Here is a 25,682-nt window from a genome sequence, read left to right on the forward strand (position 1 = left end):
GTCTGGAAACAGGACAAGTGTTTTCTGACGCGGGTTTTTGGTCATATGATGACCCTCGGTCTTCTAACCGAGGCCTTCCACCGGCTTACCAGTCCACCATTTTAAAAATTATGGTCATGATAATACCCATTTATTAATAACATATAGTACAAGAATGCGTACATGATTCCAGTCTGTTTCCCTTTCCTTCTTCACTACTTATCCTGGAATACCAGACGAAATCTAATGTTTTTGATCTTTGAACTGCTGGAAGGATTCTCTCAAATTCTGCCTGATAAACAAAGGAATAAGTGGACCAAGTTCTGAGCTCAACTTACCCAGAATGCTGTCTGGAGGAGACGCATTCCTTGAAAATGTGATGATGCAGCATTTCTGGTATTTCGTATTTTTGTTTCCACAGAGACGAATCATCATTTTTCCACTCTAATCTACCTTGTACGTAATTACTAACACATTTGATTTGTCTGTTTCGTAAGGTGAAGTCCAGGATCCTTCCTTAATTCATGGTATAACTTAAATTCATGGTATAACTTAATAAATTCATGGTATAACTTAATAAATTCATGGTATAACTTAATAAATTAATGATATAACTTAATAAATTCATGGTATAACTTAACAAATTCATGGTATAACTTAACAAATTCATGGTATAACTTAAATTCATGGTATAACTTAACAAATTCATGGTATAACTTAACAAATTCATGGTATAACTTAACAAATTCATGGTATAACTTAACAAATTCAAGGTATAACTTAACAAATTCATGGTATAACTTAACAAATTCATGGTATAACAACAAATTCATGGTATAACTTAAATTCATGGTATAACTTAACAAATTCATGGTATAACTTAACAAATTCATGGTATAACTTAACAAATTCATGGTATAGCTTAAATTCATGGTATAACTAAACAAATTCATGGTATAACTTAACAAATTCATGGTATAACTTAACAAAACTTAACTGTCCTCAAATAATTGTTAAGTTATACCATGAGAGTAAAGATCCTGGACTTACCTTACGAAACAGACAATTATGTACAAGGTATAGCTTATAGTGTATAAATGAACATGTTATTAGGAGGCAGGGTAACTCAGGTGCCGCTTAAGTATACCAAACTGTTTGAGATTCTTGGGTAACTCGTAGCTATTAACCCTCCAGGTTTACGAATAGGATTGAAATCTTTATGTTTAACAAAAATCCATATGAATGTGTTTAGAGTAAACTTAAAAAGAGAGTGAAAGGTATTTATTTCTTTGGTCCTACCACCTTGTCTTCAGGTGTTAAATCAGGTATCTAATAACACAGGCACAATACCGTGGCTGGAACGATACACAAATAACGTGTATATAGAAGAGAGGAGCTTATAACGACGTTTCGGTCCAACTTGGACCATTTACATACTTTATAAATGATCCAAGTCGGACCGAAACGTCGTCGTTAGCTCCTCTCCTCTATGCGAGGGTTATTTGTCTACAGTTATCTAGCCCTTCACTATTCTGCTCTGTTAGGTTTAGAATAGGCATATTACCGCTCGTGAGTAATAGAGGCCAGATGTGAGTCGTCACCTCCAAATGTAAACAACTCAGGACCAGATGAATGGTTCAGAGAACCGACACGTTGATAAATTAGACACATGTGCAACTCTTGGGTATCTTTATTGAGGAAACGTTTCGCCACACAGTGGCTTCATCAGTCCATACAAAGGAGAATCTTGAAGAACAGGAGGAGAATGAGGTAATCAGTCCCTCAACTTTGAGTCGATGTGGTCAGTCCATCAATCTTGAATAGAATGGACTGACCACATCGACTCAAGGTTGAGGGACTGATTACCTCATTCTCCTCCTGTTCTTCAAGATTCTCCTTTGTATGGACTGATGAAGCCACTGTGTGGCGAAACGTTCCTTCAATAAAGATACCCAAGAGTTGCACATGTGTCTAATTTATCAACTCAGGACCAGCAAGCTAGCGACGCACTACACAAATAACCTACTACTCGGTCTGACATGGACCATTTATCAGTCATACCGCGTCATATTTTCAATATGTGGGTTATTTGTGTATTGTTCCAGTTACGGTATTGTGCCTTTTTATTCATTTCAAGCTAGTAACATCTGGCTGGTATCGCAAAGCGCGGGGGCGGTAGCCTCAATACGACCCGGGTTTATAGACATGTGAACATTGTGGAGTGGAATAGTCAAAGTTGTGCAGTAGTGGTGGTCGTAGTTGAGGTAGCTGTTAGCTTAGGGGGGGGGGGGTAGTTGTGGTGAGGGTGTAGTTGCGATGTAGTGGTGGTTGTGGTGATGTGGGTGTAGTAATTTAGGTAGTTTAATGTGGTAAGGTATAGCGATTTTTGTGGGTGTATCTGTTAGTTATATATCGGTATCGGTGGTGGTGGTAGTGATGGTGGTAGCTACTGTTGTTGTGGTGGTGGTAGCGTGTTGTGGTGGTGGTGAAGATGTAGTGTTGGTGGTGTTAGGTAAGACACATATGCAACAGTTAGACAACTTTATTCCGAAACGTTTCGCCTACACAGTAGGCTTCTTCAGTCGAATACAGAAAGTAGGCAGGAACAGTAGAGATGTGAAGACGATGTAATCAGTCCATCACCCTTAAAGTCGTAGGGTGATGGACTGATTACATCGTCTTCACATCTCTACTGTTCCTGCCTACTTTCTGTATTCGACTGAAGAAGCCTACTGTGTAGGCGAAACGTTTCGGAATAAAGTTGTCTAACTGTTGCATATGTGTCTTACCTAACAAACTGTCGGTATTGTATACCATTTTGATGTTCAGTGTTGGTGGTGAAGATGTAGTGTTGGTGGTGTTGGTAGTGCCGGTGTTGGTGGTGAAGATGTAGTGTTGGTGGTGTTGGTAGTGCCGGTGTTGGTGGTGAAGATGTAGTGTTGGTGGTGTTGGTAGTGCCGGTGTTGGTGGTGAAGATGATGTAGTGTTGGTGGTGTTGGTAGTGCTGGTGTTGGTGGTGTTAGTAGTGGTGTTGGTGGTGTTAGTAGTGGTGTTGGTGGTGTTAGTAGTGGTGTTGGTGGTGTTAGTAGTGGTGTTGGTGGTGAAGATGTAGTGTTGGAGGTGTTAGTAGTGGTGTTGGTGGTGAAGATGTAGTGTTGGAGGTGTTGGTGGTGAAGATGTAGTGTTGGAGGTGTTAGTAGTGGTGTTGGTGGTGAAGATGTAGTGTTGGAGGTGTTAGTAGTGGTGTTGGTGGTGAAGATGTAGTGTTGGTGGTGTTAGTAGTGGTGTTGGTGGTGAAGATGTAGTGTTGGTAGTGCCGGTGTTCGTGGTGAAGATGTAGTGTTGGAGGTGTTAGTAGTGCCGGTGTTCGTGGTGAAGATGTAGTGTTGGAGGTGTTAGTAGTGGTGTTGGTGGTGAAGATGTAGTGTTGGTGGTGTTAGTAGTGGTGTTGGTGGTGAAGATGTAGTGTTGGTGGTGTTAGTAGTGGTGTTGGTGGTGAAGATGTAGTGTTGGAGGTGTTAGTAGTGGTGTTGATGGTGAAGATGTAGTGTTGGTGGTGTTAGTAGTGGTGTTGGTGGTGTTAGTAGTGGTGTTGGTGGTGTTAGTAGTGGTGTTGGAGGTGTTAGTAGTGGTGTTGGTGGTGTTAGTAGTGGTGTTGGAGGTGTTAGTAGTGGTGTTGGTGGTGTTAGTAGTGGTGTTGGTGGTGTTAGTAGTGGTGTTGGTGGTGTTAGTAGTGGTGTTGGAGGTGTTAGTAGTGGTGTTGGAGGTGTTAGTAGTGGTGTTGGTGGTGTTAGTAGTGGTGTTGGAGGTGTTAGTAGTGGTGTTGGTGGTGTTAGTAGTGGTGTTGGTGGTGTTAGTAGTGGTGTTGGTGTTAGTAGTGGTGTTGGTGGTGTTAGTAGTGGTGTTGGAGGTGTTAGTAGTGGTGTTGGTGGTGTTAGTAGTGGTGTTGGTGGTGTTAATAGTAGTGGTGGTGGTGTTAGTAGTGGTGTTGGTGGTGTTAGTAGTGGTGTTGGTGGTGTTAGTAGTGGTGTTGGTGGTGTTAGTAGTGGTGTTGGTGGTGTTAGTAGTGGTGTTGGTGGTGTTAGTAGTGGTGTTGGTGGTGTTAGTAGTGGTGTTGGTGGTGTTAGTAGTGGTGTTGGTGGTGTTAGTAGTGGTGTTGGAGGTGTTAGTAGTGGTGTTGGAGGTGTTAGTAGTGGTGTTGGTGGTGTTAGTAGTGGTGTTGGTGGTGTTAGTAGTGGTGTTGGTGGTGTTAGTAGTGGTGTTGGAGGTGTTAGTAGTGGTGTTGGAGGTGTTAGTAGTGGTGTTGGTGGTGTTAGTAGTGGTGTTGGTGGTGTTAGTAGTGGTGTTGGTGGTGTTAGTAGTGGTGTTGGAGGTGTTAGTAGTGGTGTTGGTGGTGTTAGTAGTGGTGTTGGTGGTGTTAGTAGTGGTGTTGGTGGTGTTAGTAGTGGTGTTGGAGGTGTTAGTAGTGGTGTTGGAGGTGTTAGTAGTGGTGTTGGAGGTGTTAGTAGTGGTGTTGGTGTTAGTAGTGGTGTTGGTGGTGAAGATGTAGTGTTGGAGGTGTTAGTAGTGGTGTTGGTGGTGTTAGTAGTGGTGTTGGTGGTGTTAGTAGTGGTGTTGGTGGTGTTAGTAGTGGTGTTGGAGGTGTTAGTAGTGGTGTTGGTGGTGTTAGTAGTGGTGTTGGTGGTAGTGACAGCAGTGACATTCTACATAATGTTTATCAATGTTTCTAATGTCTGAATCAAAATTTCATTAATAACAAATATTCATCTTGCTAAAAATTACATATGACAACATGCACCTTCTGAAGAGGACCTCAACATGTGGTCAGTGACTCAGATTTCTAGTTCCTCTCCTTTGATAGTTTTCTTCAAAAATCTTATTAAACAATACTCGCAGGAAACGTGGGACGGAGAAGGCACTTTTCCCAGACTTGCAAATGATAAGTATACAGTGGACCCCCGCATAACGATCACCTCCAAATGCGACCAATTACGTAAGTGTATTTATGTAAATGCGTTTGTACGTGTATGTTTGGGGGTCTGAAATTGACTAATCTACTTCACAATATTCCTTATGGGAAAAAATTCGGTCAGTACTGGCACCTGAACATACTACTGGAATGAAAACAGTTCGTTAACCGGGGGTCCACTGCATTATATACTCTCTCGCAGAATTTATAAACACAAAGTGAATGCTCTCCACACTTTAAATATAACTTGACTCACGAAATCGTAATGACATGATTGTTAACCATACCACGGGTGGGGTTTGAACCCGCGATCTGCTTTGTTTACATTAAGGACAAATTGTGTCATGCTGGTATCAGAAACCAGACACAGGTATCGTAGGATTGTGGACACTGGGGTCAGAATGCACCTTCTGCGGATTACATCTCATATTGGTCTTCATCACTTGACTTAAGAAATCGTAATGACACGATTGCAAATAAACCATACCCCCGGCCGGGATTGAACCCGCGGTCATAGAGTCTCAAAACTCCAGCCCGTCGCGTTAGCCACTAGACCAGCTAGCCACAATAAGATTCATCCAACTAGGTATATTTCTTGCATTTGTGGTCACAGAGGTGCCTGTGCTAACTTTCCTATGGTGTAGAAATATACCTAGTTGGATGAATCTTATTGTGGCTAGCTGGTCTAGTGGCTAACGCGACGGGCTGGAGTTTTGAGACTCTCTGACCGCGGGTTCAGTCCCGGCCGGGGGTATGGTTTGGTCTTCATCGGCATGATAGAACTAATGAACTGGCTAAATCATTATACTTTCAAAGAGTAAGTAGAATATAATCTTGGGTTGTCAGTTTGAGAACAATTATACGAGAAGAACTTCAGCTGAACTTTAATGGCTTATGACTGAAAGAGACTGACACAAGTCAGTCCATCTATCATTCCATCATGCAGGAGGAGCCGCATGTCTACGGTGCATCCAACAAAATAAGCCGACTCTTGGATGTCACTACCGCCCGGCTCCGGGTGGGTTACAAGTACCTTCGTAAAACTTTGCCAGATGGACTATTGTCACACCCTGCGTTATTATGTACTGAAATGCGCTGAAATTGATGAATTCAGAGGCAACTCACTCAGAAATGTTAAATGAAGCATTACCACTTTGTGTGTGTGTGTGTGTGTGTGTGTGTGTGTGTGTGTGTGTGTGTGTGTGACCTAATTAATATTTGCATTAATAACTCATTACAGTTATGACCAGATATAAACATATAAATAGTTCATTACCTTTGTAACTTGTTCAGCTATCAAAACTTTGCTGCCCAGCCCCTGGACCCATTATGTACCTCTGTAATGTTGAGGTACAGTCCCTGGACCCATTATGTACCTCTTTAATGTTGAGGTACAGTCCCTGGACCCATTATGTACCTCTGTAATGTTGAGGTACAGTCCCTGGACCCATTATGTACCTCTGTAATGTTGAGGTACAGTCCCTGGACCCATTATGTACCTCTGTAATGTTGAGGTACAGTCCCTGGACCCATTATGTACCTCTGTAATGTTGAGGTACAGTCCCTGGACCCATTATGTACCTCTTTAATGTTGAGGTACAGTCCCTGGACCCATTATGTACCTCTGTAATGTTGAGGTACAGTCCCTGGACCCATTATGTACCTCTGTAATGTTGAGGTACAGTCCCTGTACCCATTATGTACCTCTGTAATGTTGAGGTACAGTCCCTGGACCCATTATGTACCTCTTTATGTTGAGGTACAGTCCCTGGACCCATTATGTACCTCTTTATGTTGAGGTACAGTCCCTGGACCCATTATGTACCTCTGTAATGTTGAGGTACAGTCCCTGGACCCATTATGTACCTCTGTAATGTTGAGGTACAGTCCCTGGACCCATTATGTACCTCTGTAATGTTGAGGTACAGTCCCTGGACCCATTATGTACCTCTGTGATGTTGAGGTACAGTCCCTGGACCCATTATGTACCTCTGTAATCTTTTGACTACCGCCCCAAAATGGGTACGGGGTGCATTATAGAGGTTTTAAACTAATTCGCAGATTTGCTCGTAGTTCCCTGAACCACTGGACGCCAGGGTGAATAGGACAAGTTAACAAGTAGACATGAGAAGTAGTAATACAGAGCAAATCTTTATTTTAGATGTTTCGTGCTGCATGAAGCTAAATTAAGTGTTGATATAGCTCTCTCCTTAGCGACACGTCGTTGCCGTACATTACTTGTGTATGCTGGTAGGTAAGACACATAGGCAACAGTTAGGCAACTTTATTCCGAAACGTTTCGCCTACACAGTAGGCGAAACAGAGAAGCTCAGTTCCATAGTCAGGAACTATCTGACTATGGAACTGAACTTCTCTGTTTCGCCTACTGTGTAGGCGAAACGTTTCGGAATAAAGTTGCCTAACTGTTGCCTATGTGTCTTACCTACCAACCTGTCGGTATTGTATACCATTTTTGATATTCAACTTGTGTATGCTATACCAGGGGTCTCCAGACAGCGGCCAGCCACAAGATTTTGTGTAGCCCGCAGCAATTTGAAATATTTATAAATAGTAACTTAAACACTAATTCTAAGTCACTTTATTCACTTAAAGTTAAGTATTTTGTTGCTTGTAACAATTTATGCAACAAAATGTTAATTATTTTCAGATTTACCCTTTAGTTACGGAAGGAAAAGGGAAAAGAAGTGTATAGTGAGTGTTGCTTCTTTAAAGACGTTGTACAAGCAGGTGAAGCCTCATGTGTCGTGCCACGTTGTACAAGCAGGTGATGAAGCCTCATGTGTTGTGCCACGTTGTACAAGCAGGTGATGGAGCCTCATGTGTTGTGCCACGTTGTACAAGCAGGTGAAGCCTCATGTGTCGTGCCACGTTGTACAAGCAGGTGATGAAGCCTCATGTGTCGTGCTACGTTGTACAAGCAGGTGATGGAGCCTCATGTGTTGTGCCACGTTGTACAAGCAGGTGATGAAGCCTCATGTGTCGTGCCACGTTGTACAAGCAGGTGAAGCCTCATGTGTCGTGCTACGTTGTACAAGCAGGTGATGGAGCCTCATGTGTTGTGCCACGTTGTACAAGCAGGTCATGAAGCCTCATGTGTCGTGCTACGTTGTACAAGCAGGTGATGGAGCCTCATGTGTCGTGCTACGTTGTACAAGCAGGTGATGAAGCCTCATGTGTTGTGCCACGTTGTACAAGCAGGTGAAGCCTCATGTGTCGTGCCACGTTGTACAAGCAGGTCATGAAGCCTCATGTGTCGTGCTACGTTGTACAAGCAGGTGATGAAGCCTCATGTGTCGTGCCACGTTGTACAAGCAGGTCATGAAGCCTCATGTGTCGTGCCACGTTGTACAAGCAGGTGATGGAGCCTCATGTGTCGTGCTACGTTGTACAAGCAGGTCATGAAGCCTCATGTGTCGTGCTACGTTGTACAAGCAGGTCATGAAGCCTCATGTGTCGTGCTACGTTGTACAAGCAGGTGATGGAGCCTCATGTGTCGTGCCACGTTGTACAAGCAGGTGAAGCCTCATGTGTCGTGCCACGTTGTACAAGCAGGTGATGGAGCCTCATGTGTCGTGCCACGTTGTACAAGCAGGTGATGGAGCCTCATGTGTCGTGCTACGTTGTACAAGCAGGTGATGGAGCCTCATGTGTCGTGCCACGTTGTACAAGCAGGTGATGAAGCCTCATGTGTCGTGCCACGTTGTACAAGCAGGTGATGGAGCCTCATGTGTCGTGCCACGTTGTACAAGCAGGTGATGAAGCCTCATGTGTCGTGCCACGTTGTACAAGCAGGTCATGAAGCCTCATGTGTCGTGCCACGTTGTACAAGCAGGTCATGAAGCCTCATGTGTCGTGCCACGTTGTACAAGCAGGTCATGAAGCCTCATGTGTCGTGCCACGTTGTACAAGCAGGTGATGGAGCCTCATGTGTCGTGCCACGTTGTACAAGCAGGTCATGAAGCCTCATGTGTTGTGCCACGTTGTACAAGCAGGTCATGAAGCCTCATGTGTCGTGCCACGTTGTACAAGCAGGTGATGGAGCCTCATGTGTCGTGCCACGTTGTACAAGCAGGTCATGAAGCCTCATGTGTCGTGCCACGTTGTACAAGCAGGTGATGGAGCCTCATGTGTCGTGCCACGTTGTACAAGCAGGTGATGGAGCCTCATGTGTCGTGCCACGTTGTACAAGCAGGTCATGAAGCCTCATGTGTTGTGCCACGTTGTACAAGCAGGTGATGAAGCCTCATGTGTCGTGCCACGTTGTACAAGCAGGTGATGGAGCCTCATGTGTCATGCCACGTTGTACAAGCAGGTCATGAAGCCTCATGTGTCGTGCCACGTTGTACAAGCAGGTCATGAAGCCTCGTGTGTCATGCCACGTTGTACAAGCAGGTCATGAAGCCTCGTGTGTCGTGCCACGTTGTACAAGCACGTCATGAAGCCTTGTGTGTCGTGCCACGTTGTACAAGCAGGTCATGAAGCCTCATGTGTCGTGCCACGTTGTACAAGCAGGTCATGAAGCCTCATGTGTCATGCCACGTTGTACAAGCACGTCATGAAGCCTCATGTGTCGTGCCACGAGGCTGTTTATGTTCTGAAGAAGTATAATGTACGTCGCCACTATGAAATCGAACATAACCCAATTTTTCCCAGTACACAGGAACACAGTGTTCGGAAAATTTGAATCACTGCAACACAGGTTGCTTTCCCAACAGGAGATTTTTCACGCAGGAGAAAGCTAAAAATTAAGGTATAACCAGGACCAGTTACAAAATGGGTTAAGCGTTAGCTAAAAGTGGAGAGCCAATCACCGATGGGGATCTGATCAAAGATCTCAATGTTGTAATAAAGTTGGTAGAATTACCGACAATATGTAAAGTGTAATAAAGTTGGTAGAATTACCGACAATATGTCAAGTGTAATAAAGTTGGTAGAATTACCGACAATATGTAAAGTGTAATAAAGTTGGTAGAATTACCGACAATATGTAAAGTAAAAGGACACAAGTGCAACTAATGAGACATTTATTGTGGCAACGTTTCGCTCTCCAGGCTTGATAAAGCTCCTGGAGAGCGAAACGTTGCCACAATAAATGTCTCATTAGTTGCACTTGTGTCCTTTTACTTTACAACTCTTGGGTATCTTTATTGAGGAAACGTTTCGCCACACAGTGGCTTCATCAGTCCATACGTAGGAGAAACTTGAAGAACAGGAGGAGAATGAGGTAATCAGTCCCTCAACCTTGAGTCGATGTGGTCAGTCCATCAATCTTGAATAGAATACGACATATGAGCGTCAGTGGTCAGTCGTCACGTGAGGTCACAGACCCTGAGCTGCTTTGGGGATTAGCGTGGACGGTTACCAAGCATGGCTTGCTTCTGCAGTGTTTTAAAAACTGAGGTTGGAGAGTTGAAGGAGGAGGTCTTGCTTCTCCAGGAGGAGATTAGGAGGCTGAGGGTCCACCTCAATGGGTCTGGGAGAGAGTGTGAGGTGGCTGGAGTTGTGGGGAATGAGACTTCTAGCAGTGAGGTGCAGTCTGTCTCTCGCTGTAAGGAGGCTGTAGTTGGGGATGTAGCAACGGCTACCAGCAGTGAGGTGCAGCCCAGCACCTGCTACAAGTGGCGAGTTGTTCACAGTAATGGGAGGCGCATCAGAATAAGGAAAGTTAAGAGTGAAGATCTGAAGGTAGGAAATCGCTTCTCTGTTCTCCAGGATGAATGTACTTCAGTGGCCAGTGAAGGTAAGGGTACTACTGCCCCTGCTAATGAAGGTAAGCGCATTCTTGTGGTTGGTGACTCTCAGGTAAGATATATTGACCGTGCTTTTTGTAATAGGAATAAGAAGATGAGAGATAGAGTGTGCTTCCCTGGAGCTGGTGTTGGGGACATTGTCAACAGGCTGGATAATATCATGTCAGGTAATGGGAACAAGCCCATTATCTGTCTCAGTGCTGGTGGAAATGATATTGGGAAGGGTAGGAGAGAAGAGCTGCTAGATAAGTACAGGTCAGCTATAGATTTCATTAAGTCTAAGGGAGGGATCCCAATCATATGTAGCATCTTGCCTAGAAGGGGAGTAGGAAATGAATGGTTGTCTAGGGCAATTGGTGTAAATTGCTGGCTAGACAGATACTGCAAGGAACTTGCAATCCCATTCATTGACAACTGGAACAACTTTTATGGCAAACATGATATGTATGCAAGGGATGGGGTACATCTCTCTGGGTCAGGGGTGGTAGCACTTGCAGACTCGATTGAGAAGGCCATTGGTGAAATGCCTATGATTTTAAACTGATGGAAGATAGAGGTATGGGTGTGTGTGGGAAACAAGCAGGTTGCAACACTAGGGTTGGAAACAGTAAATGTATAAAAGGTATTCAGCATGAAGTTATAAATAAAGACAATAGAACAGGTCAGCAAACAAAGGGGGACAGCAGAGGGCAGCAAGGGACTAGCTCCCTTAAGGTTTACTATACTAATAGCAGGAGTGTTAGAAATAAGATAGATGAGCTAAGATTAATTGCAAGTGCAGGAAACATAGATATTATTGCTATAACAGAGACCTGGCTCAATCTGAAAGATAGAGAGATGCCCTCTGAATGTCACATACAAGGCTATAAATTATTCCACACTGACAGGGTCAACAGGAAAGGTGGTGGAGTAGCGATGTATGTCAGAGACAATTTAAATTGTTGTGTTAGACAAGATATTAAATTAGAAGCGTCAGCCACTGAATCTGTTTGGTTACAGCTTCTCGAGGGCCGAGAAAAACTAATTTTGGGTGTGATTTACAGGGCCCCAAATCTTGATAGGGAGTGCAGTAAACTTCTATGGGACGAAATTCGTAAGGCATCTACATACGAAAATGTTGTGCTAATGGGAGATTTCAACTATAGACAGATTGACTGGAGCAATTTGACAGGAAATTTAGAGTCGGGTGACTTTCTTGATACGATCCAGGATTGTTTTTTAAAACAGTTTGTGACAGAGCCAACTAGGGGAAATAACCTCCTTGACTTGGTTCTTGCCAGTAGGGAAACACTAATTAATAATCTTGAGGTTAATGATGAGCTTGGGGAGAGTGATCACAAATCACTCAGTTTTAATATATCATGGAATTCCCCTAATAATGGCAATCAAGTCTCCGTCCCTGACTTTCGCTTGGCTGATTTCATAGGACTGAAAAATTATTTAGGTGGGCTGAACTGGAATGACCTGACTAAGGGTCAGGTAGGTGGTGATGGTTGCCGATATGATGCTTTCCAGGGCATAGTTCTAGCTGCTCAGTCAAATTATGTTCCAAATAGGGAAATCAGATCAAATAAAAATGATCCTAAATGGATGAACAATAGATTAAAATATCTGATTTGTCAAAAGAGAGGCATATATAGGCAAATCAAAAGAGGAGAGGGGCAATTAAGAAATCGATATATTCAGTTAAAGAGAGAAATAAAAAAGGGAATTAGAAAAGCAAAAAGAGATTATGAGGTTAAAGTTGCAAAAGAATCGAAGACTAACCCAAAAGGATTCTTTCAGGTATACAGAAGTAAGATCAGGGACAAGATAGGCCCACTCAAAAGTTCCTCGGGTCAGCTTACTGACAGTGATAAGGAAATGTGTAGAATTTTTAACACATACTTCCTCTCAGTTTTTACACAGGAGGATACCAACGATATTCCAGTAATGATAAATTATGTAGAACAGGACGATAATAAACTGTGCACTATTAGGGTCACAAGTGACATGGTCCTTAGGCAAATAGATAAATTAAAACCTAACAAATCCCCAGGCCCTGATGAACTGTATGCAAGGGTTCTAAAGGAATGTAAAGAGGAGCTTAGCACACCTTTGGCTAATCTTTTCAACATATCACTACAAACTGGCATGGTGCCAGATAAGTGGAAAATGGCAAATGTGATACCTATTTTCAAAACAGGTGACAGGTCCTTAGCTTCGAACTATAGACCAATAAGCCTAACCTCCATAGTGGGAAAATTTATGGAATCAATAATTGCCGAGGCAGTTCGTAGCCATCTTGAAAAGCATAAATTAATCAACGAATCTCAGCATGGTTTTACAAAGGGGCGTTCCTGCCTTACGAATTTATTAACTTTTTTCACTAAGGTATTTGAGGAGGTAGATCATGGTAATGAATATGATATTGTGTATATGGACTTCAGTAAGGCTTTTGACAGGGTCCCACATCAGAGACTATTGAGGAAAATTAAAGCACATGGAATAGGAGGAGAAATTTTTTCCTGGATAGAGGCATGGTTGACAAATAGGCAGCAGAGAGTTTGCATAAATGGGGAGAAATCAGAGTGGGGAAGCGTCACGAGCGGTGTTCCACAGGGGTCAGTGTTGGGCCCCCTGCTGTTCACAATCTACATAAACGACATAGATGAGGGCATAAAGAGCGACATCGGCAAGTTTGCCGATGACACCAAAATAGGCCGTCGAATTCATTCTGACGAGGACATTCGAGCACTCCAGGAAGATTTGAATAGACTGATGCAGTGGTCGGAGAAGTGGCAGATGCAGTTTAATATAGACAAATGCAAAGTTCTAAATGTTGGACAGGACAATAACCATGCCACATATAAACTAAATAATGTAGATCTTAATATTACGGATTGCGAAAAAGATTTAGGAGTTCTGGTTAGCAGTAATCTGAAACCAAGACAACAGTGCATAAGTGTTCGCAATAAAGCTAATAGAATCCTTGGCTTCATATCAAGAAGCATAAATAATAGGAGTCCTCAGGTTGTTCTTCAACTCTATACATCCTTGGTTAGGCCTCATTTAGATTATGCTGCACAGTTTTGGTCACCGTATTACAGAATGGATATAAATTCTCTGGAAAATGTACAAAGGAGGATGACAAAGATGATCCCATGTATCAGAAACCTTCCCTATGAGGATAGACTAAGGGCCCTGAAACTGCACTCTCTAGAAAGACGTAGAATTAGGGGGGATATGATTGAGGTGTATAAATGGAAGACAGGAATAAATAAAGGGGATGTAAATAGTGTGCTGAAAATATCTAGCCTAGACAGGACTCGCAGCAATGGTTTTAAGTTGGAAAAATTCAGATTCAGGAAGGATATAGGAAAGTACTGGTTTGGTAATAGAGTTGTGGATGAGTGGAACAAACTCCCAAGTACCGTTATAGAGGCCAGAACGTTGTGTAGCTTTAAAAATAGGTTGGATAAATACATGAGTAGATGTGGGTGGGTGTGAGTTAGACCTGATAGCTTGTGCTAACAGGTCGGTTGCCGTGTTCCTCCCTTAAGTCAATGTGACCTGACCTGACTAGGTTGGGTGCATTGGCTTAAGCCGGTAGGAGACTTGGACCTGCCTCGCATGGGCCAGTAGGCCTTCTGCAGTGTTCCTTCGTTCTTATGTTCTTATGCGCGGCCCGGTCTGTGACCAGGCCTCCTTAGGTCAGTGTCCCAGGATGCGACCCACACCAGTCGACTAACACCCAGGTACCCATTTTACTGATGGGGAACATAGACAACAGGTGGAAAGAAACACGTCCAATGTTTCTACTCTGGCTGGGAATCGAACCCAGGCCCTCGCCGTGTGAAGCGAGAGCGTTAACCACCAGGCCACAAGAGCATAACTCTGATGAAGCCACTGTGTGGCGAAACGTTTCCTGAATAAAGCTTCCCATATGCTGCATAAGTGTCTCAATCTTCAACTTGTCGGTTTTTCAAACCATTCATCACACAGAGCATAACTCTGCCACTGGAAGCAGTGGCAGAGTTATGCCCAGAAAAAGCAAATATGTTTAATATCCTCAGTTTTTCGTAGAACTGAGGATACAGGAACCAATATATTTCATCTAATTGCAGATAAAGCACGAATCTTTCAGTTTTACTTTCTAGAAATTCATGAACCGAATGATGTGAGTGACATCCCAATTCCTAGTATTCATCCGTGACATCGATAGTGAATTTAATATCACACGTGAATTAGCATCAATACAGCATACACAGCAAAGGAACCAGAGAAGACATCTTCAAAGAATTGCAAAAAACTGCATTAGAATATAACCTGGGGTGAAATAAACTACAAAGCGTAACAATTGATTGTTAGGTAAGACACATATGCAACAGTTAGGTATCTTTATTTCGAAATAAAGATACCTAACTGTTGCATATGTGTCTTACCTAACAATCTGTCGGTATTTTATACCATTTCAACGTAACAATTGATACAGGAAAGAACATGTCTGCGGCAAAGAAAGAACATAGGAACATAAGAACATAGGAACATAAGATCATAAGAATGGAGGAACAATGCTGCAGGCCTGTTGGCCTATACTAGGCAGGTCCTTGCCATTCAACCAACTAATAAAACGTTTGCCCAACCCAATTTTCAATGCCACCCAAGAAATAAGCTCTGGTAACTCCATCCACTCATATGCAAGTCACACTCAAATCCAACCCCTCTCACTCATGTATTTATCCAATCTAACCTTGAAACTACTCAAAGTCCCAGCCTCAGTAACCCAAGTAGGTTGTTAGGTAAGACACATATTCAACAGTTAGGTATCTTTATTTCGAAACGTTTCGCCTACACAGTAGGGTGATGGACTGATTACATCGTCTTCAAGTCTCTTCTGCTTCTATCAACTTTTCTGTACTCGACTGAAGAAGCCTACTGTGTAGGCGAAACGTTTCGAAATAAAGATACCTAACTGTTGCATATGTGTCTTACCTAACAACCTGTCGGTATTTTATACCATTTTAATGTTCAACACAAGTAGGTAGACTTGGTTCTACATTTTGTAGATGAATGGTTCAGAGAACCGACATGTTGATAAATTAGACACATGTGCAACTCTTGGGTATCTTTATTGAGGAAACGTTTCGCCACACAGTGGCTTCATCAGTCCATACAAAGGAGAATCTCAGCACGTATGCCGTATTCTATTCAAGATTGATGGACTGACCACATCGACTCAAGGTTGAGGGACTGATTACCTCATTCTCCTCCTGTTCTTCAAGATTCTCCTTTGTATGGACTGATGAAGCCACTGTGTGGCGAAACGTTTCCTCAATAAAGATACCCAAGAGTTGCACATGTGTCTAATTTGGTTCTACATCACAAAGGCTTGAGAGTACGAATACTCAAAGCCTATATTTCTGCACTGCGTTACCCGTTAGTAAACATTGTCGGGAAAATATGTGGATATGTCTTGCCTTCTGTTGCCTGTTGTTTCAACAGTGAATTTCATTCATTCTCGTGGGCTTAATCATCGCCAATTTCGTGATTATCTAAAAAAAAAAACTGATTCTGAGTTCGTTGACTTGCCTTACTCAACAGCAGTTCGGTGGGTTAGTTGTGGAAAGGTTCTGTCACGGTTCTTTCAACTCAGAAAAGATGAGATTAAGACACATGTGCAACATCTGGGTATCTTTATTGTAGACGTTTCGCCATCCAGTGGCTTTATCAATACAAATTCTAGGACATAACTTGAAGACAGTAGAACTATGTACAGAAGATGAGGTAATCAGTCCCTCAACCTACGAGTAGGTGCGAAGAGCACCATAGCCGTGGAGGAGTAGGTGCGAAGAGCACCTACTCCTAGGTTGAGGGACTGATTACCTCATCTTCTGTACATAGTTCTACTGTCTTCAAGTTATGTCCTAGAATTTGTATTGATAAAGCCACTGGATGGCGAAACGTCTACAATAAAGATACCCAGATGTTGCACATGTGTCTTAATCTCATCTTGTCGGTATTGTATACCATTCGTACACAACTCAGAAAAGAAATTGATTAATTTCTCAAAGAGAAAAATTGACGTGAACCACTTTTATCAAACGCTGAACTGCTTTGGTAATTCGAATTTTTTTTGCAGACGTGATAAACCATATGAATCAACTGAATCTGAAGTTGTGAGGCAAAACAAATTTACTTTGAGATTTATTCAGGCATGTCAAGGTATTCAAGGAAAAATTGATGTTATTTGAAAGACATGTGAAAGTTCCTAACTTGGTTCATTTCCCATTTTCCAAACAATTCATGAAGAAGGTGAAGCAGAAATTCCGTCTTTATTTGCAACAGAAATTATTGACTTGCAAAAAAAATTTCAGAAACGATTATCTGATTTTGATGGAAAAAAAAAACAGATGAAATAAGATTGTTTCAAAATTCATTTGATGTTAATATTGAAACACTCCCCAGGTCAGTTTCAAATGTAAATTTGAAGCTTCTTTCTTATCTCATGGTTGTTCTCTCACTCAGATAAAATATTGATAAATTAGACACATGTGCAACTCTTGGGTATTAGGTAAGACACATATGCAACAGTTAGGTATCTTTATAATGAAACGTTTCGCCTACACAGTAGGCTTCTTCAGTCAAGTACAGAAAAGTTGATAGAAGCAGAAGATACTTGAAGACGATGTAATCAGTCCATCACCCTTAAAGTTTTGAGGTGGTCAGTCCCTCAGTCTGGAGAAGAGCATTGTTCCATAGAATGAAACAATATGGAGATGAAGTGACAGAATGGAGCTTTTTATAGCGCCAGGAGGTGAGACGTAGGCCACTAGGAGAGGTAAGAACTCAGATGCTGAGAGGTCAGGTCCCTCTCAAATCCAGCCCCTCTCACTAGTGGAAGTTGTCGAAGTTGATTGCAGGTCTGTACCAAGATACCCTTGTGTTGCAGTGTCTGACAGATTGAACATTAAAATGGTATAAAATACGGACAGGTTGTTAGGTAAGACACATATGCAACAGTTAGGTATCTTTATTATGAAACGTTTCGCCTACACAGTAGGCTTCTTCAGTCAAGTACAGAAAAGTTGATAGAAGCAGAAGATACTTGAAGACGATGTAATCAGTCCATCACCCTTAAAGTTTTGAGGTGGTCAGTCCCTCAGTCTGGAGACTGATTACATCGTCTTCAAGTATCTTCTGCTTCTATCAACTTTTCTGTACTTGACTGAAGAAGCCTACTGTGTAGGCGAAACGTTTCATTATAAAGATACCTAACTGTTGCATATGTGTCTTACCTAACAACCTGTCGGTATTTTATACCATTTTAATGTTCAGTTGCATATGTGTCTAATTTATCAACATGTCGGTTCTCTGAACCATTCCTGGAGTTTACCTGGAGAGAGTTTCGGGGGTCAACGCCCCCGCGGCCCGGTCTGTGACCAGGCCTGAGCAGAACAGAACTCATGTCTTTCAGATTTATTCTCACCTGTTCTCCTGGGACGTGTAGAGAGAGACCGAACACTCCATGTCTCAGGGAGCTGCTGTAGGGTGACACCCATTCCGACTCCACCTGTGAACACAACACAGAAATGAACATTAAAATGGCATAAAATACCGACAGGTTGTTAGGTAAGACATATATGCAACAGTTAGGTATCTTTATTATGAAACGTTTCGCCTACACAGTAGGCTTCTTGACTGAAGAAGCCTACTGTGTAGGCGAAACGTTTCATAATAAAGATACCTAACTGTTGCATATATGTCTTACCACACACAACACAGAAACCTAAGAAAAAGGAGTTCTGGTTTATTATCATTATTAAAATCAAGGGGAAACGCTAAACCCGGAGGATTATACAGCGCCTGGGGGGAGGGGGATGTGGAAGGCATTCAGGCTTAATTCGGGGAACTGGAGCACAGATCCAATTCCCTAAATCAAGAGACCTTTCTGGATGAACATCAAAATGGCATACAATACCGACAGGTTGGTAGGTATGACACATAGGCAACAGTTAGGCAACTTTATTCCGAAACGTTTCGCCTACACAGTAGGCTTCTTCAGTCGAATACAGAAAGTAGGCAGGAACAGTAGAGATGTGAAGACGATGTAATCAGTCCATCACCCTTGAAGTCGTAGAATTTGAGGTTGTCAGTCCCTCGGCCTTGAGAAGTTCAGTTCCATAGTCAGGAACTATCTGAAGATCAAGCGACAGTGCGGAGACTTAAATACTGTCAGAAGAAGAGGTGCAGAGTAGTAGTAGTAGTAGTAGTAGTGAGAGTGCAGCCACTGAGAGGTCAGGTCCCTCTCAGATCCAACAGTTCTCACTTGAAAGGGTTGTCTAAGGCGTTTTCTGTACCAAGAGGCCATGTGTTGCAGTGTCTGACAAGATGTTCATCTTGTCAGACACTGCAACACATGGCCTCTTGGTACAGAAAACGCCTTAGACAACCCTTTCAAGTGAGAACTGTTGGATCTGAGAGGGACCTGACCTCTCAGTGGCTGCACTCTGAACATCAAAATGGTATACAATACCGACAGGTTGTTAGGTAAGACACATATGCAACAGTTAGACAACTTTATTCCGAAACGTTTCGCCTACACAGTAGGCTTCTTCAGTCGAATACAGAAAGTAGGCAGGAACAGTAGAGATGTGAAGACGATGTAATCAGTCCATCACCCTTGAAGTCGTAGAATTTGAGGTTGTCAGTCCCTCGGCCTGGAGAAGTTCAGTTCCATAGTCAGGAACTATCTGAAGATCAAGCGACAGTGCGGAGACTTAAATATTGTCGGAAGGAGAGGTGCAGGGTAGTAGTAGTAGTAGTAGTAGTAGTGAGAGGCCACTGCACTCTCACTACTACTACTACTACTCTGCACCTCTTCTTCCGACAGTATTTAAGTCTCCGCACTGTCGCTTGATCTTCAGATAGTTCCTGACTATGGAACTGAACTTCTCAAGGCCGAGGGACTGACAACCTCAAATTCTACGACTTCAAGGGTGATGGACTGATTACATCGTCTTCACATCTCTACTGTTCCTGCCTACTTTCTGTATTCGACTGAAGAAGCCTACTGTGTAGGCGAAACGTTTCGGAATAAAGTTGCCTAACTGTTGCCTATGTGTCTTACCTACAGACCTTTCTGGAGAAAGGTCTGATGGCCCCAGACTAGACAAGTTTAACTTAAGAATCTTAATATACTGACAACAATAATGAAAGGAAGAAAAATTGCTGAATAAACTTGCATCATGACAACGTGTTGCTCTTTGTCAAGCTTTAAGTTGCAAAATCAAACGTTATCCGAGTAAAATCTTTCCCTGTATTAAGATCCCGGGATGCTGCTGTGTCAGACAGGAATGTAAATGAATGGTTCACAGAACAGACAAGTTGATAAATTAGACACATGTGCAACACTTGGGTTCTTAATACAGGGAATTCTTCACTTGTGTAAGAATGGTATATAATACCGACAAGATGAAATTAAGACATGTGCAACATCTGGGTATCTTTATTGTAGACGTTTCGCCATCCAGTGGCTTTATCAATACAAATTCTAGGACATAACTTGAAGACAGTAGAACTATGTACAGAAGATGAAGTAATCAGTCCCTCAACCTAGCAGTAGGTGCGAAGAGCACCATAGTCGAGGAGATTCTGAAGCAGAAGAAAGGAGCCTGGCGCTTATATAGTAACGTCAGGTGTAGCAGACGAGGGCATAGTCACTGGTAGGCGGGATTCCCCAGTGACGAAACGTCTACAATAAAGATACCCAGATGTTGCACATGTGTCTTAATTTCAATTCTTCACTTGCCTAACCCTTGGGCATGACCTACTTCCACAACAAATATTGCCCTGAAACCTTACCATTTACGTGTCTGCAGCGCCCAACATAAACATTCCCTAATAATCTGCATTAAGGACAACACTGTAATTCCTCTAGGTATACAGTGTAAGAGTATAATTCTCTTTCCATACGTGTGGTTCCAGATTTAATTAATGAACAGGTGTATCGCAAGAACATGTACTTTCAGAGCTTCCAGTACCAGAACGATCTAGATACTAGCTTGAAGGGCAGTCATATGGCATTCAAAGAATTTAAGTTGTTGGAAAGAGTAAACATGAGAACACTCTTGCTATATAGTTATAGCATACCAATTTAAAAACAGAAGTATTGTAGAATGAACGAGTGAAAGGCTGTGATGGTGAGAGGGGTTCCTAGAACAAAGTACCGTATATCGCGGCTTATAAGACGCAGCTTATAATATTTGTTTTAGTTTCAATGGCTCAGCATCGGAAGTAGCTGGGAGAACTACAGCCCACCCTCACACCCCAAACTCATAGCTCCCGTCACTGACCTTCAGTTTACAGGACGCAGGCTGGTTTTGGGAGACATTTTATGGAAAAAATGCGTTTAATAAGGCCCTCAGGCCATGCAACATTTCCCGCTAAAAACAAATCACCCAAAGAACCTTGTTAGCCACCCTAGCAAGGTACAGTCATCATAGCAGGCAATGGCTAACGTGCATCTAACTGGCTGTGATGACATGCTGGAAAATTATTTTGTGTTGTGCTCAACGAATACAAGAAAAGTGCCCTTAAACACAGAACTAAATTATTACAAGGGTCAGAAACTCCCGCTGATTGGACCTGCTGTATGTTACACAGTGTATGACTACATTCTTTCAATAGCCTTGATGGCGGTGAAGCTCTCATTATCCGAGAAAATAAAGCTACCATCACCTTCCTTTGATCAAACCAAATTGCCTCAACAAGACAAGACAAGAGAGTTTAGGAAAGACACTTGTGGGGTGAGCGGGGAAAACGGGACAGGCGAAGAATAGCGCTGGAGAGGAGTGTCCAGAGTCGTAGAGAAAGTGCCAGAGCTTAACCCAGCAGCTAGGCGTTCGTGGGACTGACTGGAGAAACTAGAGGTGTAGACTGAGAATGAGAATACATCGGTCTTTGTTGGTGTAAATCTTGATTTCTGGATAGCTTGCAGCAGGTTTGGTCGCAGGAGGTAGAGGTAGGTGGTGGACGACAGAGGCAGCTCAGTTGTAGGTGTTATTTAGGGTGGAACATTTGCAGAAGAGGAGGTCTCAAACTTCTTAAAGTTGGTTATGGAGAGGTGGTACAGTTTTGTTTTTTTACCAAAAGTGAAACGGAGTGGTTTGATGAACTCCAGATCGTGGGTAAGAGTGAAATGATGAGAAGTCTCACGAGCAAATTTGACAGTCCGAGCACAGAGCCCTTTGTACAGCTCTGTGCAGGTTATGGTGTCCTCATTAGAGGATATGTAGAAAGTCAGTTTGTCCCAAGTAGGTGATCTGGTGCAGGAGACATCTTCCTCAGAAGAGTATTCAGAGGGCGAGTCTACGATGGTGCTGGTAGGAGACTGTGGGACGTCGATAGTGGAGAGGTGATGTGTCATCAAGTTGGAAGACGTGGGAGGCGGTGGTTGAGGCAGAAAAATCAGCGTTGTCGACGGTGGAAGTGGTTGTAGAAGTTTCAGGAACAATTGCCTGGGCAGGAGACAAACAAGTCTGCAGGTGCAGTGAAGTTCACAACGTTGGGAAGAATCTTGAGGATGTCGACTGAAGGTATGGAGTCAGGGAAACTGAAGGCAGGCATGTTGTTTAGCTAAAAAAGCTCATTTATTGGTGAGCTGAATGTACCAGGGTTTGGTGCACTTGCAAGGTGTGCATACACCATACAGTACAACACCTTGGAGGGAGGACCGTCGGGGAATGGAGAGAGAAGGAGTTGCTGGATGGAGGAACCTGTCCTGTGCCCTGAAAGATCTTGGTGGTGTCGGTCTGTAGTTTCGTTATTGCATCATAAGTAGGTGAATTAATGGTGGTCTTTTTCAGGTCATCTTTGATCTTCTTGGACAAGATTTCCTTTCTTACAGGACATTAAGCCGCAAGAATATGATGGTTACTCTTGCAGTTAAGGCAAGTAGAAGCAGTAGTGGCGGTACATAATTTGTAGTCATGCCCATCTTTCCCGCATGTAGAGCAGATCTTCTTGTCCTTGACGTGACAGATCATCGTGGTGCGGCGGTAGGAATAACACCTCCAGCAGGGAGAGATATGTATAAAGTGCTCAGGGTCAATGTGGCTAGGGTGTTTAATGAATAAAGTGCTCAGGTTCAATGTGGCTAGGGTGTTTAATGTATAAAGTGCTCAGGTTCAATGTGGCTAGGGTGTTTAATGATTAAAGTGCTCAGGTTCAATGTGGCTAATGTGTTTAATGCTTAAAGTGCTCAGGTTCAATGTGGCTAGGGTGTTTAATGTATAAAGTGCTCAGGTTCAATGTGGCTAGGGTGTTTAATGTATAAAGTGCTCAGGTTCAATGTGGCTAGGGTGTTTAATGTATAAAGTGCTCAGGGTCAATGTGGCTAGGGTGTTTAATGTATAAAGTGCTCAGGTTCAATGTGGCTAGGGTGTTTAATGTTTAAAGTGCTCAGGGTCAATGTGGCTAGGGTGTTTAATGTATAAAGTGCTCAGGGTCAATGTGGCTAGGGTGTTTAATGTATAAAGTGCTCAGGGTCAATGTGGCTAGGGTGTTTAATGTATAAAGTGCTCAGGGTCAATGTGGCTAGGGTGTTTAATGTATAAAGTGCTCAGGGTCAATGTGGCTAGGGTGTTTAATGTATAAAGTGCTCAGGTTCAATGTGGCTAGGGTGTTTAATGTTTAAAGTGCTCAGGGTCAATGTGGCTAGGGTGTTTAATGTATAAAGTGCTCAGGTTCAATGTGGCTAGGGTGTTTAATGTTTAAAGTGCTCAGGGTCAATGTGGCTAGGGTGTTTAATGTATAAAGTGCTCAGGGTCAATGTGGCTAGGGTGTTTAATGTATAAAGTGCTCAGGGTCAATGTGGCTAGGGTGTTTAATGTATAAAGTGCTCAGGGTCAATGTGGCTAGGGTGTTTAATGTATAAAGTGCTCAGGGTCAATGTGGCTAGGGTGTTTAATGTATAAAGTGCTCAGGGTCAATGTGGCTAGGGTGTTTAATGTATAAAGTGCTCAGGGTCAATGTGGCTAGGGTGTTTAATGTATAAAGTGCTCAGGGTCAATGTGGCTAGGGTGTTTAATGTATAAAGTGCTCAGGGTCAATGTGGCTAGGGTGTTTAATGTATAAAGTGCTCAGGGTCAATGTGGCTAGGGTGTTTAATGTATAAAGTGCTCAGGGTCAATGTGGCTAGGGTGTTTAATGTTTAAAGTAAAGTGCTCAGGGTCACTGTCGCTAGGGTGTTTAATGTATAAAGTGCTCAGGGTCAATGTGGCTAGGGTGTTTAATGTATAAAGTGCTCAGGGTCAATGTGGCTAGGGTGTTTAATGTTTAAAGTGCTCAGGGTCAATGTGGCTAGGGTGTTTAATGTATAAAGTGCTCAGGGTCAATGTGGCTAGGGTGTTTAATGTATAAAGTGCTCAGGGTCAATGTGGCTAGGGTGTTTAATGTATAAAGTGCTCAGGGTCAATGTGGCTAGGGTGTTTAATGTTTAAAGTGCTCAGGGTCAATGTGGCTAGGGTGTTTAATGTATAAAGTGCTCAGGGTCAATGTGGCTAGGGTGTTTAATGTATAAAGTGCTCAGGGTCAATGTGGCTAGGGTGTTTAATGTTTAAAGTGCTCAGGGTCAATGTGGCTAGGGTGTTTAATGTTTAAAGTGCTCAGGGTCAATGTGGCTAGGGTGTTTAATGTATAAAGTGCTCAGGGTCAATGTGGCTAGGGTGTTTAATGTTTAAAGTGCTCAGGGTCAATGTGGCTAGGGTGTTTAATGTTTAAAGTGCTCAGGGTCAATGTGGCTAGGGTGTTTAATGTATAAAGTGCTCAGGGTCAATGTGGCTAGGGTGTTTAATGTATAAAGTGCTCAGGGTCAATGTGGCTAGGGTGTTTAATGTATAAAGTGCTCAGGGTCAATGTGGCTAGGGTGTTTAATGTATAAAGTGCTCAGGGTCAATGTGGCTAGGGTGTTTAATGTATAAAGTGCTCAGGGTCAATGTGGCTAGGGTGTTTAATGTTTAAAGTGCTCAGGGTCAATGTGGCTAGGGTGTTTAATGTTTAAAGTGCTCAGGGTCAATGTGGCTAGGGTGTTTAATGTATAAAGTGCTCAGGGTCAATGTGGCTAGGGTGTTTAATGTATAAAGTGCTCAGGGTCAATGTGGCTAGGGTGTTTAATGTTTAAAGTGCTCAGGGTCAATGTGGCTAGGGTGTTTAATGTATAAAGTGCTCAGGGTCAATGTGGCTAGGGTGTTTAATGTATAAAGTGCTCAGGGTCAATGTGGCTAGGGTGTTTAATGTATAAAGTGCTCAGGGTCAATGTGGCTAGGGTGTTTAATGTATAAAGTGCTCAGGGTCAATGTGGCTAGGGTGTTTAATGTTTAAAGTGCTCAGGGTCAATGTGGCTAGGGTGTTTAAGCCAAATATATGCTGTATTAAGGTTCCCAGGACGGTAGACAACACTGATAAAGCATAAAGGATTCCCTGCCACTTCACGGCTGTTACATTATACTCTGGCTATTTTTAAATGTTATACCATGTATTGTTTTACAATATACCTTTTCATAACTTTTATTTTTGCATCGCATTCTGTGTTTTCTTAGCCATTTCTTTTTCGGATCATGAAGAATTAGTCATCAGCTTAGTTAACACACTAACAACTGGATTGAAGATATCACATGAATAGTGTTGAATCTGATGATTAAATGCATTTAAGAATTATTTCGTATGTTAAGCAAAGGCGGTATGTGGGTGAGGGAGTCAAGGGAATATATTCCCTGAGACCAGACTATGTAAGGGTGATAATGGAATGGCACCAGGTATTACACTACACACAGAAACCTTGGTAGGTATTATGCAGGAGAGGAAGTGTTGGGGGTGAAGGTAGTGTTGGGGTAAGAGCAGTGTTGGGGTGAGGGTAGTGCTGGGGTGAAGGCAGTACTGGGTGAGGGTAGTGTTGGGGGTGAGGGTAGTGTTGGGGTAAGAGC

At 42.8% G+C, this 25,682-nt stretch overlaps 1 protein-coding gene across 1 annotated transcript in view; it reads right to left on the reverse strand.

The window, feature by feature from the left end:
• The window catches only part of LOC138855378 (uncharacterized), a 319,217-nt gene that overhangs the window by 136,075 nt on the left and 157,460 nt on the right, over window positions 1–25,682 (reverse strand). Inside the window, exon 3 of the mRNA XM_070104504.1 lies at window positions 18,188–18,271. Within this exon, the coding sequence (XP_069960605.1) occupies window positions 18,188–18,271 (84 nt within the window). The remainder of the gene's footprint in view (window positions 1–18,187; window positions 18,272–25,682) is intronic.

Source organism: Cherax quadricarinatus, chromosome 92, assembly GCF_038502225.1.
Source record: "Cherax quadricarinatus isolate ZL_2023a chromosome 92, ASM3850222v1, whole genome shotgun sequence".
Lineage (NCBI taxonomy): Eukaryota > Metazoa > Arthropoda > Malacostraca > Decapoda > Parastacidae > Cherax > Cherax quadricarinatus.